Raw genomic sequence first — 15,909 nt, 5'->3', positions numbered from 1 at the left:
CGCCGTCGGTGTCCCCAGCCCCATCACAGCCCCACGGCCCCCCCCGCCCCGCCACAGCCCCCGCCCCCAGGCACGGCCCCCCCGCCCAGCCACCCCCTACCCCACTGCCCTCCCCCAGCACCCCCGCCCTCTCTCAGCCCCCCCTCCCCATGCAGCAGCACCAATTCTGATCAAATTCTCTTTGTCTTTATTCAGCATTTACAAACCTGCCCCATGCACCCCGCTGCACCCGGGGGCACCGGGGCGATACCACGAGCCAGGGGGGGGACCCCGATGGGCCCCCCCCCCCCGTCCCATGCAAACCCAGGGATAACATCATGGAAAGGGGATTCTCCAGGGTCTCACCGTAGGGCTGGGCAGGGGGAAGCTGCGCAGACAGCCCCCCCCCCACTGTGGCTCGGGACCCCCAAGTCGTAACAGGCACCACCACCCCCCGCCCAGGGGACACGTTCTGAAGTGCCTGGGGAGGGGGAGGGGGCACCCCCAAACCTTCACTTGGGCTCCAGCAGGGAACGGGGAAACCTGAAAATGAGTCTGGGGTCCTTCGTACCCAGAACTCCCCGCCTGGCCTCGTCTGCCTGCACCCCCAGGCAGCACCAGACGGGGACCCCCAGCCCCAGACGGGGAGGGGGGAGCACCTGCAGCCAGGGGGAGCGGCTGGGGGGCACCCACTGAGCACAGCAGGAGGGGGACCCAGGGGCCCGGAGCCCCCCTGCCCCCTCCCCAGCTGAGGATCAGCCTCACCGCCCCCACACCCCAGGAAAGGCTGGCAGAGAGCGGGTGCACCCCAAGGGGCTGCAGCCCCCCAGGCCCCCTGCCCACGCTGCGGCTCGTACCCCTGGGCGGGGGGGGCGGGGGGCGAGGATCCTTCATATCCAGTGTAAACAGCCGCGGGGGGGCCGGGAAGGCAGCGGGATGGGGGGGGCCGGGGGGGTCCCCTACGTCCGCTGGGCGTCCGCCTTGGCGAAGAGGCGGCTGTGCCAGTAGTCGGGGTTGTCGAACGCGCAGTCTGAAGCCTCCAGGCTCCGCAGGGGCTTCATGCAGGGGGTGGGGGGGCCGGGGGGGGCCACGGCAGCCGGGGCAGCGGGGGGCCAGCACCGCCTCCATCTCCTCGTAGCCCTGTTCCTCCTCGGGGGCCGGGGGGGCCTCCCCCGGGGCGCATGTCAGTGTAGCCATCGTGCCGGGGGGGGCCACCCTCCTGTCGGGGTCCTGGCCCCCCCACCACGCTGCCCAGCGAGCGGCTCAGCCGCGGCTGCTTGTTCATGTACTCGTAGTCCTCCTCCTCCTGCCCCCGAGCCGGGGGGGCGCCCGGGGGGGCTCCCGGCTCTGAGCCCACCTCCATGTACTCGTAGCCCAGCTCCTCCAGCGAGGCCGGCCGGGGTGGGGGGGCTCCCGGGGGACCCCCCGGCCGGCGGTTCATGTACTCGTACTCCTCCTCTGGCTCCAGCACCGAGCCCCCGGCAGGGTCTGGCTCTGTGGGGAGGGGGTGAGACACCAGCTGGACCCCCCCTGGCCTCCCTCTCCCTGCCCCCAGGGCCTGTCCTGACTTTGGGGGGGGGGGGGGGGGGGTCCTCATTTGGGTCATGGGTGGGTTCATCCCACCCCACAACCCTCATCCCCTAAAAGATGATCCCCTCCCCCAGCCTGAACCCCAACCCTGCACAAATGGGTCCATAGGTCCCCTGGCCCCTAATACTGGGGGGGGGTCCCCTCCAGCCCCCGGGGCCGGCCTGCCCCCACCCCACGGACACAGGAGCCCCCCAGCACTACAAGGATGAGCCCCCCCCCCCCTTTAACCCCAAACCCTGCATGGAGAGGGGATGCTGGGGGCATTCAGGACACGGAGAGGAGGGGATGCTGGAGATACTGGGGGATACTGGGGGCATGGAGAGGGGATGCTGGGGGCATTCAGGACACGGAGAGGAGGGGATGCTGGAGGTACTGGGGGATACTGGGGGCATGGAGAGGGGATGCTGGGGGCATTCAGGACACGGAGAGGAGGGGATGCTGGAGATACTGGGGGATACTGGGGGCATGGAGAGGGGATGCTGGGGGCATTCAGGACACGGAGAGGAGGGGATGCTGGAGGTACTGGGGGATACTGGGGGCATGGAAAGGGGATGCTGGGGGTATTCAGGACACGGAGAGGAGGGGATGCTGGAGGTACTGGGGGATACTGGGGGCATGGAAAGGGGATGCTGGGGGTATTCAGGACACGGAGAGGAGGGGATGCTGGAGGTACTGGGGGATACTGGGGGCATGGAGAGGGGATGCTGGGGGTATTCAGGACACGGAGAGGAGGGGATGCTGGAGGTACTGGGGGATACTGGGGGCATGGAGAGGGGATGCTGGGGACATTCAGGACACGGAGAGGAGGGGACTGGGAGTACCAGGAGGGGTACTGGGGACACGGAGGGGAGGGGATGCTGGGGGTACTGAGGGATACTGGAGACACAGGACCTACCACCCCTCGAGGACGGGCTCCCTGATGGTGGGGGGAGCCCCCAGACCCAATCCCACAGCAGGGGACCCCCCTATTCTGCATCGATGGGACCCCCACCCCCTAAAGACCTGTCTGGATGGGACCCCCTCCCCAAGGCTGTGCCCCTCACCCCGTCCGGCGCAGTTGGGGGTGACGTAGCCGTTGGCATCCTCCTCGGAGCCCTCGGAGCTGGGGGGCGGGGGGGGGGAAGCTCTCCCGCTGGGACAGGTAGGCGCTGTCCCCCCGCGAGCGCAGGCTGCGGCAGAGGCTCCCAGCCAGAGACCCCCCCTCAGCCAGGTCCAGCTCCGAGGCCGTACCCCGGCCCTCCGACGACTCCGACACCGTCCGTCCCAGGGACTCCTGACGGCTGCGCCGCGGCGGCCGGTACCCCCCACCCTGGGGGACACACGGCTGAGGGGGGGCACCCCTGCGGACCCCAGCCCCGAGGGGGGGGCACCCCTGCGGACCCCAGCCCCCCCTCATGGCCACCGCTCCACCTCCCACCACCCCGGCAGCCCACAGTCACCCCTTTGCCCCCACCCCAGCCACAGCTTCACCTCCCACTGCCCCAGCATCCCACGGTCACCCCTTTGCCCCCCCAAAGCCCCCATCCCCTCGCCCCCCCCGCCCCCTCCCCTACCTGGCGGCCAGTGCCGAGGCCAGGCTGGTTCATGGGGATGTAGCCAGCGGGGGGGCTGAGCAGGCTGGGGCTCTGTGGGGGGGCGGGGGGGTGTGTGTGACACTGAGGGGGGGATGCAGGAGCTGGGACACCCCCCCCCCACTCCGCTGTGGGAATGGGGTGTGGGTCCCGGCAGGGCTTGGAGGGGATGATGTGGCACTGGGGAGCAGGGGGGTCGTGGGGGTTGGCCCCACATCCCACCCCCCATGGGAGGGTTGGGAGATCTTGTGCTACATCCCAGGACCCCCGTGCCCCCCTCCCTGCCCCGTGCCATGTCCCAGGACCCCCGTGCCCCCCACACCAGGACCCCCATGCCCCCTTCCCTGCCCCATGCCACGTCCCAGGACCCCTGTGCCCCCCACACCAGGACCCCTGTGCCCCCCTCCCTGTCCCATGCCCCGTCCCAGGACCCCTGTGCCCCCTCCCTGCCCCATGCCATGTCCCAGGACCCCCGTGCCCCCCCACCCTGCCCTGTGCCCTGTCCCAGGACCCCCATGCCCACCCCCCCTCCCCATGCCCTGTCTCAGGACCCCTGTGCCCCCTGCCCCACCCCATGCCCTGTCTCAGGACCCCTATGGCCCCATCCTGCCCCATGCCACATCCCAGGACCCCTGTGCCCACCCCCCCACCCCATGCCATGCTCAAGACACAGCCCCAGAGCCCCCAGACCCAGGGCAGGGGGGACAGAGGTGTCTCACCCGGGCACAGCTGCCCCGCGGCTGCTGAGGGTAGAGCCCAGTGGTGAGGCCGAAGGAGGCGTCCAGCTCCTCCTCCTCCTCCAGCTCCAGTGTCTCCATGTCATCCAGCTCCTTGTCACTGAGGGTGGGGGGCTCGGCAGACGGCGTGGTCCCACTCTCCTGCTGTGGGGACACCACGTCAGGGGCTGCGGGGTGGCCGGAGGGAGGAGGGTGGGCCGGGGGGTGTGGGGGGGGGGGGCTCACCTTGATCACCAGGTATCGCGGGGGGTCGCGGGCCATGCGGGTGAACTCGTTCGCCAGCTCCTTGAAGGTGGGACGGATGTTCTCATCGATCATCCAGCCTACGGGGGGTGGCGGGGGATAAGAGCTGGGACCCTGCCCCAGGGAGGGGGACACAGCCGGGACCCTGCCCCAGGGAGGGGGATGGGGATGGGGACAGAAGCAGGACCCTGCCCAGGGATGGGGACACGGCCGGGACCCCACTCCAGTGATGGGGACATGACTGGGACCAGGACCCTGCCCTGGGGATGGGGACACTACTGGGACAGTGCTAGAGGGATGGGGACAAAGATTGGGACAGGACCATGACCCTGCCCCAAGGATGGGGACATGACTGGGACCAGGACCCTGCCCAGGGATGGGGACAGGGATGGGGACAGAAGCAGAACCCTGCCCTGGGGATAGGAACACAGACAGGACCCTGCCTGGGAATGGGGACAGGACCGGGACCCTGCCCCAAGGATGGGGACACTACCGGGACAGTGCTAGGGGGATGGGGACAAGGACTCGGACAGGACCAGGACTCTGCCCCAGGGATGGGGACAGGACCAGGTCCCTGCCCCAGGGATGGGGACATGGGTGGGGAGAGGACCAGGACCCTGCCCCAGGGATGGGGACATGGGTGGGGACAGGAGCAGGACTCTGCCCAGGGCTGGGGACAGGAGCAAGACCCTGCCCCAGGGATGGGGACAGTACTGGGGACAGGAGCGGGATGGGGCGTGCCGCGGCGCTGGCCCCGCACTCACACTTCACCATCACCATGTAGACGTCGATGGTGCAGATCTGGGGCTGCGAGAGCCGCTCGCCCTTCTCCAGCAGGTCGGGCACCTCGGCCAGCCGGATCCCGGCGTAGGGCTCAGCCCCGAACGTCATCATCTCCCAGAGCGTCACCCCTGTGGGGACAGTCCCCATGAGCCCTGCAAGGCCGGAGGGGGAGGGGGGGGAGGGGGGGGGGGGTCCCGGGGGTCCCAGGGGGCCGGCACTCACCATAGCTCCAGACATCGCTCTGGTGCGTGTACTTGCCGAAGTGGATGCTCTCCAGTGCCATCCACTTGATGGGTGTCTGCGAGGAGAGGTGGGGTGGGGGGAACACACGGATGGGTGGGGGGACATGGGGAGGCGGGGGGGGGGGGGGGACACCCCACGGGGCAGGGGGCATGGAGGGGATGGGACATCCCCAGGCGGTGGGGGTACTGGGGACATGGAGAGGAGGGGATGCTGGGGGTACCGGGGGATACTGGGGACACGGAGAGCAGGGGATGCTGGGGGTATTGGGGATACGGAGAGGAGGGGATGCTGGGAGTACTGGGGGTACTGGGGACATGGAGAGGAGGGGATGCTGGGGGGTACTGGGGAGGGAGTACTGGGGACACGGAGAGGAGGGGATGCTGGGGGTACTGGGGACACGGAGAGGAGGGGATGCTGGGGGTACTGGGGGATACTGGGGACACGGAGAGAAGGGGATGCTGGGGGGTACCAGGGTGTGGGGCAGGGATGGGGGTGCCCCATGGCACAGGGGGGGGCACGGGGGTCCCCGGCAGGCGCCCACCTTGACCTCGTTGTAGAAATACTTCTTGTCGTCGGGGTAGAGGAGGTCGGCGATGCCGAAGTCGGCCACCTGCGCCTGGCTGGGGGACTTGAGCAGCACGTTGCGGGCAGCCAGGTTGCGGTGCACCATGCGGTGCTCCTCCAGGTAGTACATGCCCTGGGGAGGGGGACGTCAGCAGGGGTGGGGGGCACCTCGGGGACCCCCGCCCTGCCCTGGGGACTCACCTTGGCCACCTGGACGCACCAGTTGAGCAGGAGCTGGGGGCTGATGCTGTCGCTGGTTCTTGCGGACGTAGTCGAGGAGGGGAGCCCAGCGGCAGCAGCTGCGTCACCAGCTGGAGCTGGGGGCCGGGGCAGATGCCCAGCAGCCGCACGATGTAGGCATGGTCCAGGCTGCCAATGGCCAGCATGTGCTGGGAGGGGGGGGGGGCAGCGTCAGCCGTGGACCCCCGGGGAGCAGGACCTGGCCCACCCCACGCCCACCCCGCAAGACTTACGTCCGGTGACGGCGTGGAAGGACTGCTGCCCGCTCCAGTCCTGGATCACCTTGATGCTCACCGGGATCTTGATGGAGTCCCCGTCGGGGATCCAGATGCCCTGGGGGGATGGGACAGGTGGGCACCGTGCCCGGCCCTGGCCGAGCCCCCCGCACAGACCCCCCCTCACCTTGTGCACAGTCCCAAAGACGCCGGAGCCCAGCACCTTCAGCCGCTTCAGCTCCGTCTCCTTGAAGATGCGGGCCAGCACCTTGTTGGCTTTTTCACTGGGATCCAGCGGCTCCAGGCTCTGCCCGGTGGGAGAGAGGGATGGGACAGGGGCGGGGATGGAGCGGGATGGGGACAGGAGCAGGGAGGGATGGGGACAGATGGGGACCGGGACAATGCAGATGTGGATGGGGAGAGCTGGGGATGGGGACGAAGAGGGATGGGAATGGGGATGATGGGGATGGGAACGGGGACGATGCGGATGGGGACAGGGCTGGAGAGGGATGGGGGATGGGGACGACGGGGATGGGGACGATGGGGACAGGGCTGGAGAGGGACGGGGATGGGGATGATGGGAATGGGGAGAGACAGGGATGGGGACAACGGGGATGGGGAGGGAGCGGGATGGGGATGACGGGAATGGGGAGAGACAGGGCTGGGGGGGATGAGGACAGGGCTGGAGAGGATGGGGAGGGACAGGGCTGGGGCTGGAATGGGGACAGGGACAGATCCCACACCCCTCCCGCCTGCCGAACCCCCTCCCCACGGCCCCAGGGCTCCCCCAGCTCCAGCCTGGCTCCCCCCAGGGGTGCCCTGCTCACCTCCCCACGCTCCAGGTAGCGCCGCATCGCCCGCTTCTTCTGGATCTTCTTGCCACGCCAGTAGAGCAGGGCGAGGAGGACGCAGGAGCAGGAGAGGAAGAGCCCCCCGACCACCATCACTGCGACCACCGTTGGCGTTTTCCTGGGCACGGGAGGCAGCCGGGCTGAGCTCCCTGTGCCAGCAGGTCCTGGCACATCACCGCTCCCCACGCGCTTCCCACGGCACTACCCGCCACGGGGGTGGCACAAACCACGAACCCCGGGGCTGGCAGGGGCGGCACGGGCAGGGCAGGGATTGGCACCAAGGGGTGCACGCAGCAGGGGGTGGCATGGCCAGGGCAGGGGGTCCCCCAGTGCCCACGTGGGCAGGGAAAGGCCGCAGAGCAGGGTGGCACGGCACGGCACGGTGCAAGCACAGCATGCCCTGGCACCCCAGGGCATGGCACGGTATGGCACAGCACACCAGGCTGTAGCACGGCATGGCATGGTGGAGCCTGGCATGGCACAGAACCCCAGGGCATGGCACAGCATGGCATGGCACAGCCTGGCATGACACAGAACCCCAGGGCATGGCACAGCATGGCATGGCACAGCCTGGCATGGCACAGAACCCCAGGGCATGGCACAGCATGGCATGGCACAGCCTGGCATGACACAGAACCCCAGGGCATGGCACAGCATGGCATGGCAGGCACCCCAGCACATGGCACAGCCTAGCATGGCACAGCACCCCAGGGCATGGCACAGCCTGGCATGGCACAGAACCCCAGGGCATGGCACAGCATGGCATGGCAGGCACCCCAGCGCATGGCACAACACCCCAGGGCATGGCACAGCCTGGCATGGCACAGCACAGCATGGCACAGCATGGCATGGCAGGCACAGCACCCCAGGGCATGGCACAGCATGGCACAGCGTGGCATGGCATGGCACAGCATCCCAGGGCATGGCACTCCAGGGCACGGTATGGCACAGAGCACGGGGGTCATGGCACAGCATGGCATGGCACAGCACAGCCCAGCATGGCACGGCACCCCCAGGGCATGGCACAGCACCCCAGGACATGGCACAGCCTGGGCATGGCACAGCATGGCATGGCACAGCATGGCACAGCATGGCACAGCATGGCACGGCACAGCACCCCAGGGCATGGCACAGCATGGCACAGCACCCCAGGGCATGGCACAGCACCCCAGGGCATGGCACTCCAGGGCACGGTATGGCACAGAGCACAGGGGTCATGGCACGGCATGGCACGGCACAGCACGGCACAGCCCAGCATGGCACGGCACCCCAGGGCATGGCACAGCACCCCAGGGCATGGCACAGCATGGCACAGCATGGCATGGCATGGCACAGCACCCCAGGGCATGGCACTCCAGGGCACGGTATGGCACAGAGCACAGGGTCATGGCACGGCATGGCATGGCACAGCACGGCACAGCCCAGCATGGCACGGCACCCCAGGGCATGGCACAGCACCCCAGGGCATGGCACAGCCTGGCATGGCACAGCATGGCACAGCATGGCACAGCATGGCATGGCACAGCACCCCAGGGCATGGCACAGCATGGCACAGCACCCCAGGGCATGGCACAGCACCCCAGGGCATGGCACTCCAGGGCACGGTATGGCACAGAGCACAGGGTCATGGCACGGCATGGCATGGCACAGCACGGCACAGCCCAGCATGGCACGGCACCCCAGGGCATGGCACAGCACCCCAGGGCATGGCACAGCACGGCACAGCCCCAGCATGGCACAGCACCCCAGGGCATGGCACAGCACCCCAGGGCACGGGCAGGCCCAGCAGCCCCCCGGCACCCCCGCAGCCCCCACCCCACGGTACCTGGAGACCGGCAGGGTCTCCCCCAGGCAGTCCCGCAGCAGCGGCCCCTGGCACCTATGGAGATGGAGGGGGGGGGGGGGGTGAGCGGGTGCCGGGGGGGGTCCCCTCTCCGTCTGGCCACCGTGTCCCGCCCCCCCCCGCGCCGGCGCACCCACGGGTGCAGTTCTCGTGGCAGGGCCGGCACTCGCGGTTGGCATCGGGGGTACTTGTAGATGGGGCCGCGCTCGCCCAGGACGCCGTCGGGGCAGCGCTCCACGCAGTGGGGCCCGTCCCGGTAGTGGGCACAGCGGGTGCAGGTGTCGGCACCCTGCGGGGGGGGGGGGGGGGGGGGAGGGAGGGGGGGGATGGGGGGTGAGGACCCGCGGGGACGGAGTCACCGCCGCCGCCGCCCCCCAGCCCCCCGCCGTGCCGTACCGAGCCGTTGCAGGTGACGTTGCCCTCGATGAGCGCGCACTCGGGGTGGCACTCGAAGCACTCGCCCCCCTGGGCGAACTCCCGCGTCTCCCTGCGGGGACGGGGCAGGGTCACCAGCCCATCCCCCCCCCCCCCCGGCCACGCCAGAGACCCCCCCCAGCAGGGTACAGCCCGTCCCAGTGCCCACCCGGGGTCAGTCCCACTCCCTGTGCCCACCTTGCAGTGCCCACCCTGGGGTGCCCCCCACATTGTCAGTCCCGCTCCCCCGTGCCCACCCTGGGGTGCCCCCCCACGACGCCCCATCCCCTCCCCATGCCCACCCCGCAGTGCCCACCCGGGCTCAGTCCCACTCCCCGTGCCCACCCTGGGGCTGAGCTCCCCGCGGTGCCCCCCCGGGGTCAGTCCCGCACCCTGTGCCCACCTTGGAGCCGCTCCCCCCGGAGCTGCCCCCCCGGGGTCAGTCCCCTGCCCCCCCCACGAGGTCAGTCCCGTACGCCCCCCGCCGCCCCACCCAGGGGTCAGTCCCGTGCCCCCCCGCGCCCGCGCCCCCCCCCCCCGGGTCAGTCTTGTGCCCCCCCCTCCCCCCCCCCCCCCGCCCCACACGGGGGTCAGTCCCGTGCCCCCCCCGGGGTCAGTCCCGTGTCCCCCCCCCGCCCCCCCCGGTGCCCCCCCCCCCGCCCCCCCCTACCCCCTGCGCGAGGCGGCAGGCGGGCACGCAGACGCCGCGGCGGCGGTAGTGGCGGCAGGACAGGCACTGCGCGGGGCCCGGCCCCCAGCACCCCTCGGCCGAGCACAGGGGGGTCGCACACCTCCCCCTCTTGCTCTGCGGGGCGCGGGTGGGCGCGGGGCCGGGGCCGCAGCCCCCAGCCCCGCTCAGGGTCCCTGCCCCGCAGCCCCCCTTGCCCCACTCACGTGTCCCCCCCACCTGCAACATCCCCCCAGTCACGCCCCCCACCACTCACAGCCCCACAGCCCCCCTCACTCACGGCCCCGCCCCCCCCCCCCCCCCAGTCCCCCCTCCTCACAGCCCCGGCCACCTCCGCCCCCTCTACTCACGGGCCCCCCCCCGTGACCCCCCCACTCACAGCCCCGCAACCCCTCCCTCACTCCACGCCCCCAGTCACGCCCCCCCCCGCCCCGCAGACCCCCCCTCACGGCCCCGCCCCCCCAGCCCCCCCAGTCACCCCCCCGCCCCGCAGACCCCCCCTCACGGCCCCCGCCCCCCCAGCCCCCCCAGTCACCCCCCCGCCCCGCAGACCCCCCCTCACGGCCCCGCCCCCCCAGCCCCCCCAGCCCCCCCAGTCCACCCCCCCGCCCCGCAGACCCCCCCTCACGGCCCCGCCCCCCCAGCCCCCCCAGTCACCCCCCCGCCCCGCAGACCCCCCCTCACGGCCCCGCCCCCCCAGCCCCCCCAGTCACCCCCCGCCCCGCAGACCCCCCCTCACGGCCCCGCCCCCCCAGCCCCCCCAGCCCCCCCAGTCACCCCCCCGCCCCGCAGACCCCCCCTCACGGCCCCGCCCCCCCCAGCCCCCCCAGTCACGCCCCCCCAGTCACCCCCCGCCCCGCAGACCCCCCCTCACGGCCCCGCCCCCCCAGCCCCCCCAGCCCCCCCAGTCACCCCCCCGCCCCGCAGACCCCCCCTCACGGCCCCGCCCCCCCCAGCCCCCCCCAGTCACGCCCCCCCAGTCACCCCCCCGCCCCGCAGACCCCCCCTCACGGCCCCGCCCCCCCAGCCCCCCCAGTCACCCCCCCCGCCCCGCAGACCCCCCCTCACGGCCCCGCCCCCCCCAGCCCCCCCAGTCACGCCCCCCCAGTCACCCCCCGCCCCGCAGACCCCCCCTCACGGCCCCGCCCCCCCAGCCCCCCCCAGTCACCCCCCCGCCCCGCAGACCCCCCCTCACGGCCCCGCCCCCCCAGTCACGCCCCCCCAGTCACCCCCCCCGCCCCTCAGACCCCCCTCACGGCCCCGCCCCCCCAGCCCCCCCAGTCACGCCCCCCCAGTCACCCCCCGCCCCGCAGACCCCCCCTCACGGCCCCGCCCCCCCCAGCCCCCCCAGTCACGCCCCCCCAGTCACCCCCCGCCCCGCAGACCCCCCCCTCACGGCCCCGCCCCCCCCAGCCCCCCCAGTCACGCCCCCCCAGTCACCCCCCGCCCCGCAGACCCCCCCTCACGGCCCCGCCCCCCCCAGCCCCCCCAGTCACGCCCCCCCAGTCACCCCCCGCCCCTCAGACCCCCCTCACGGCCCCGCCCCCCCCCCAGCCCCCCCAGTCAGGTCCCCTCGCTGACCGCCCCCCCCCGCCCCGCAGCCCCCCCCCCCCCTTACGGCACCCCCCCCCCCCCGTGGCCCCGCCTCCCCCCGCAGCCCCCCAGTCCCTCCCCCCCCCCCAAGTCCCGCCCCCCACTCACGGCACTTGCTGCGCGGGCCGGTTGTCGCGGATGTCCAGGTCGGCGCGGCGGCGGCCCAGCGCGGCCAGCGCAGCGAGTGCAGGTAGCACAGCCGCCGGTTGGCCGTGATGTACACGCGGCCCGCGCTCACCTCGCGCAGCGAGCGCAGCCCCAGCCAGCGCACGTGCTCCGTCTTCATGATCAGCAGCGAGAAGCCCCGGCTGCCGGCCGGTGTCACCGGGGGCAGGGGGGCAACGGGGGGGGGGCGGGGGACGACGGGGGGATGCAGGGATTGGGGACGGTGGGGGGATGCAGGGACAGGGGACACAGGTGCAGGACACAGGGCAATGGGGATGGTAGGGGGAGCAGGGGACAGGGGATGCGGGGACAGGGGGACGACGGGGGGGATGCGGGGACTGGGGATGACGGGGGGATGTGGGGACTGGGGACGACGGGGGGATGTGGGGACTGGGGACGACGGGGGGATGTGGGGACTGGGGACGATGGGGGGATGCAGGGACTGGGGACGATGGGGGGTGCAGGGACAGGGGACACAGGTGCAGGACACAGGGCAATGGGGATGGTGGGGGGAGGCAGGGACAGGGGATGCAGGGACAGGGGATGACGGGGGGATGCGGGGACTGGGGACGACGGGGGGATGCGGGGACTGGGGGACGACGGGGGGATGCAGGGACTGGGGACGATGGGGGGTGCAGGGACTGGGGACGATGGGGGGTGCAGGGACTGGGGACGATGGGGGGTGCAGGGACAGGGGACACAGGTGCAGGACACGGCAATGGGGATGGTGGGGGGAGGCAGGGACAGGAGATGCAGGGACAGGGGATGACGGGGGGGATGCGGGGACTGGGGACGACGGGGGGATGCGGGGACTGGGGACGACGGGGGGATGCAGGGACTGGGGACGATGGGGGGTGCAGGGACAGGGGACACAGGTGCAGGACACAGGGCAATGGGGATGGTAGGGGGAGGCAGGGACAGGGGATGCAGGGACAGGGGACGACGGGGGGATGCGGGGACTGGGGACGACGGGGGGATGCGGGGACTGGGGATGATGGGGGGTGCAGGGACTGGGGACGATGGGGGGTGCAGGGACTGGGGACACAGGGTGCAGGACACAGGGCAATGGGGATGGTAGGGGGAGGCAGGGACAGGGGACGATGGGGGGATGCAGGGACAGGGGATGCAGGGACAGGGGGATGACGGGGGGATGCAGGGACTGGGGACGCAGGTGCAGGACACAGGGCAATGGGGATGGTGGGGGGAGGTAGGGAACAGGGGATGCAGGGACTGGGGACGCAGGTGCAGGACACAGGGCAATGGGGATGGTGGGGGGAGGTAGGGACAGGGGATGCAGGGACTGGGGACGACGGGGGGATGCAGCGATAGGGGTCAAGGCAGGGACAAAGAGACAGGGGACAACAGAGGGATGCAAGGACAGGGGAGAAGGTGGGGATGCAAGGACAAGGAATGCAGGGATAGGGGATGCAGGTGCAGGACACGGGGGCAATGGGGATGGTGGGGGGACGCAGGGACAGGGGACAAGGCAGGGATGCAAGGACAAGGGATGCAGGGATAGGGGATAGTAGAGGGATGCAGGGATAGGGGGATGATGGAGGGATGCAGGGACAGGGGACACAAGTGTGGGACAGCGGACGATGGCGGGGACATAGGGACAGGGGACGAGGTGGGGAATGCAGGGACAGGCGACAAGGCAGGGATGCGGGGACAGGGGGTGCAGGGATAGGGGACGATGGGAGGGTCGGGGACACCAGGACAGGAGACAATAGGGGGACACAGGGAATGTGAGGACAGAGGACGACAAGGGGATGCAGCAACAGGGAACACAGGGACAGGGGACAAGACGGACAGGGGACAATGGAGGGACGCAGGGACAGAGCAACAATGGGGGGATGGGGACACAGGGGACAGGGGACATAGAAATGGAGGACAAAGTTGGGACACAGGGACAGAGGATGATGGGACGGGGACAAGGGGACACAGGATGGGGGGTCATAGGGACAGGGGATGATGGGGATGCAGGGATGGGGGGATGCAGGGATGGGGATGATGGGGGGACACAGGGACAGGGGATGATGGGTGGATGCAGGGACAGGATGATGGGACGGGGATGACAGAGGGACACAGGGACAACGGGGGGACACAGTACACGTGGAAGGGGGTTGTGAGCTGCTGGGCCAGGGGCTGCGGGAACAGGGACTCACTTGTACAGGCTCCGTCCCCCGATGGTGACGAGGTTGGAGCAAGACGCTGAAGTTATGCATGTGCTTGGGCCAGGACTGGATGTTCAGGTACCCTGGGGGGAGTGGGGGTCAGGGGGTCCCGGGGGGGGTCCTGGGGGGTCGAGGGGGTGTTCCGGTGTCCCCCAGCCCTGCTGCTCACCCGTGATCTCCCGCACTGTCCGGAAGACGTTCAGCTTCTCAGGGTCCAGCGCCGAGATGTTGCGCCAGGGATCCCTGCGGAGCCGGAGCAGTCAGCTGCTGTTGGGGGGGCTGCACCCCAGCACGGGGGGGGCCACCCCCCGCCACCCCCTCACCCCTCCAGGCCAGTGATGAGGAAGTCCAGGTTGCCCAAAATCTTGGTGCAGTTCACAAAGGTGTCGATGTTGCTGGAGTCCACGGTCTGGTACTTGCTGCCGGCGCCGGTGCCCTCGCAGGCTGTGGGATGGGGATGGTGAGGGGGCTCATCCTGCCCCCCCTGAGACCCCCCCCCCGCCCCCAGCCCCCCAGCCCCTACCCTTGGGACACAGCCCTGAGCAGGGCTCGCACATCTTCAGCCCATTCTTCTCCACCTCCATCTTGTCATTGGGGCAGGCGCGGACACAGGAGCTCTGGTCCACCACGAAGTTGTCTGCAGGGAGACCCTCACCATTAGCCCTGCCCCACCCCCCACCCCCCCCATTGCCCCCCTGCCAGCGCCCCAGCTCACGCGGGCAGCTCCGGACACAGATGCCCCCGTACTGGTACTTGGTGTCGGGGTTGGGGCTCCAGCTGGAAGGTCAGTTTGTTGTAGATGAGGGGCTGGGGGCACAGGGGGACGCACGCCCCGCTGTCGTTGAAGTGCCGGCAGGCCTGCGGGAGGGACGGGGGGCGAGTGGGTGGGGGGGCGAGTGGGGGGGTTGGGGGGGCGCAGTGGACATGGATGGACAGACATGGGGATGGCACAGACGTCCCTCACCCCATGCCAAGAGCATTGCCCTGCATCCATCCCGGGGGGGGGGGGGGGAGAGACCTCCCATGGGGGGGGGGGCGGGGGGGGGGGGGGGGGAGGGGCAGATGGACAGATGGGTGGGTGGGGTGAGAGTGCGGTGACATGGACAGGCAGACATGGGGACACACGGACATGGGGACACATGGACACAGGGATGCACAGGTGTCCCTCACCCCACACTAAGAGCATTGCCCTGCACCCATCCCGGGGGGGGATCCCTCCTCGGGGGGGGGGCGGGGGCGCAGATGGACACACAGATGGGTGGGTGGGTGGGTAGGGTGGGTAGGCGAGGGGGTGGGCGGGCGCTCAGTGACACGGGTGGACAGACGTGGGGACACACGGATGTGGGGACACACGGATGTCCCTCACCCCATGCTACGAGCATTGCCCTACACCCACCCCAGGGGGGGGATCCCTCCCGTGGGGGTGGGCGGGGGGGGGGGGGGGCAGACGGACCCATAGATGGATGGACAGACACACAGACATCCCACAGGGGGCAGGACCCCCCCCCGCCCCCCCGGAGCCCACCCTGGGGGGACACAGCCAAACTCCCTCCCCAGGGATGGACACAGGCAGGACAGTGCCCGGGGGGGGGGGGGGGACGACGACAGACGAGGGGGCTGCACAGACGGACACAGGGCTCAGCATGGCCCCCCGCCCGCCCTGGGGGTGCAGGGATGAGCCCCCCCCGGGGCAGCCAAGGTGGTGGGGGGGGTGGGCACGTACGAAGCAGTGTGTCTGGAGGGGGCCGGTGCAGCCCCCCGCGCACTCCTCGTGGCAGCACTCGTTGGGCGCCCGCCCGAAGCAGCGCCCGTTGCACTGGGGGGCACAGATGGTCTTCGTCACTGCGGGGAGGCAATGGTGAGGGGGGGGGACGGGACCCCCCACCCCTAGGACCACACACACACCTCCCCCCGGGTCCCCCCCAGCCCCCCGGTACCCACATTTCTGGCAGTCCTCAGGGCCAGGCCCCCCAGCAGTGCCCACCGCAGCTCTCGTGGCACGGGGCGCCTGCGGGG

General features: G+C 71.1%; 1 protein-coding gene across 1 annotated transcript in view; it reads right to left on the bottom strand.

The window, feature by feature from the left end:
• Window positions 1–170: 170 nt before the first annotated feature.
• The window catches only part of ERBB3 (erb-b2 receptor tyrosine kinase 3), a 21,049-nt gene continuing 5,310 nt past the window's right edge, over window positions 171–15,909 (bottom strand). The window contains 34 exon segments of the mRNA XM_055792392.1: window positions 171–1,067; window positions 1,069–1,155; window positions 1,157–1,473; window positions 2,613–2,688; window positions 2,690–2,878; window positions 3,123–3,194; window positions 3,860–4,018; window positions 4,103–4,200; window positions 4,885–5,031; window positions 5,126–5,201; window positions 5,688–5,843; window positions 5,912–5,962; window positions 5,964–5,990; window positions 5,992–6,099; window positions 6,170–6,283; window positions 6,353–6,472; window positions 6,993–7,134; window positions 8,842–8,895; window positions 8,993–9,042; window positions 9,044–9,148; window positions 9,256–9,342; window positions 9,944–10,076; window positions 11,663–11,726; window positions 11,729–11,862; window positions 13,885–13,922; window positions 13,924–13,976; window positions 14,063–14,136; window positions 14,217–14,337; window positions 14,417–14,530; window positions 14,609–14,663; window positions 14,665–14,751; window positions 15,617–15,735; window positions 15,835–15,862; window positions 15,864–15,901. Coding sequence (XP_055648367.1) covers window positions 939–1,067; window positions 1,069–1,155; window positions 1,157–1,473; window positions 2,613–2,688; window positions 2,690–2,878; window positions 3,123–3,194; window positions 3,860–4,018; window positions 4,103–4,200; window positions 4,885–5,031; window positions 5,126–5,201; window positions 5,688–5,843; window positions 5,912–5,962; window positions 5,964–5,990; window positions 5,992–6,099; window positions 6,170–6,283; window positions 6,353–6,472; window positions 6,993–7,134; window positions 8,842–8,895; window positions 8,993–9,042; window positions 9,044–9,148; window positions 9,256–9,342; window positions 9,944–10,076; window positions 11,663–11,726; window positions 11,729–11,862; window positions 13,885–13,922; window positions 13,924–13,976; window positions 14,063–14,136; window positions 14,217–14,337; window positions 14,417–14,530; window positions 14,609–14,663; window positions 14,665–14,751; window positions 15,617–15,735; window positions 15,835–15,862; window positions 15,864–15,901 — 3,422 coding nt within the window. The 3' untranslated portion in view covers window positions 171–938.

This window comes from Falco peregrinus, chromosome 19, assembly GCF_023634155.1.
Source record: "Falco peregrinus isolate bFalPer1 chromosome 19, bFalPer1.pri, whole genome shotgun sequence".
Classification (NCBI taxonomy): domain Eukaryota; kingdom Metazoa; phylum Chordata; class Aves; order Falconiformes; family Falconidae; genus Falco; species Falco peregrinus.
This window is presented reverse-complemented; position numbering and strand designations above follow the sequence as displayed.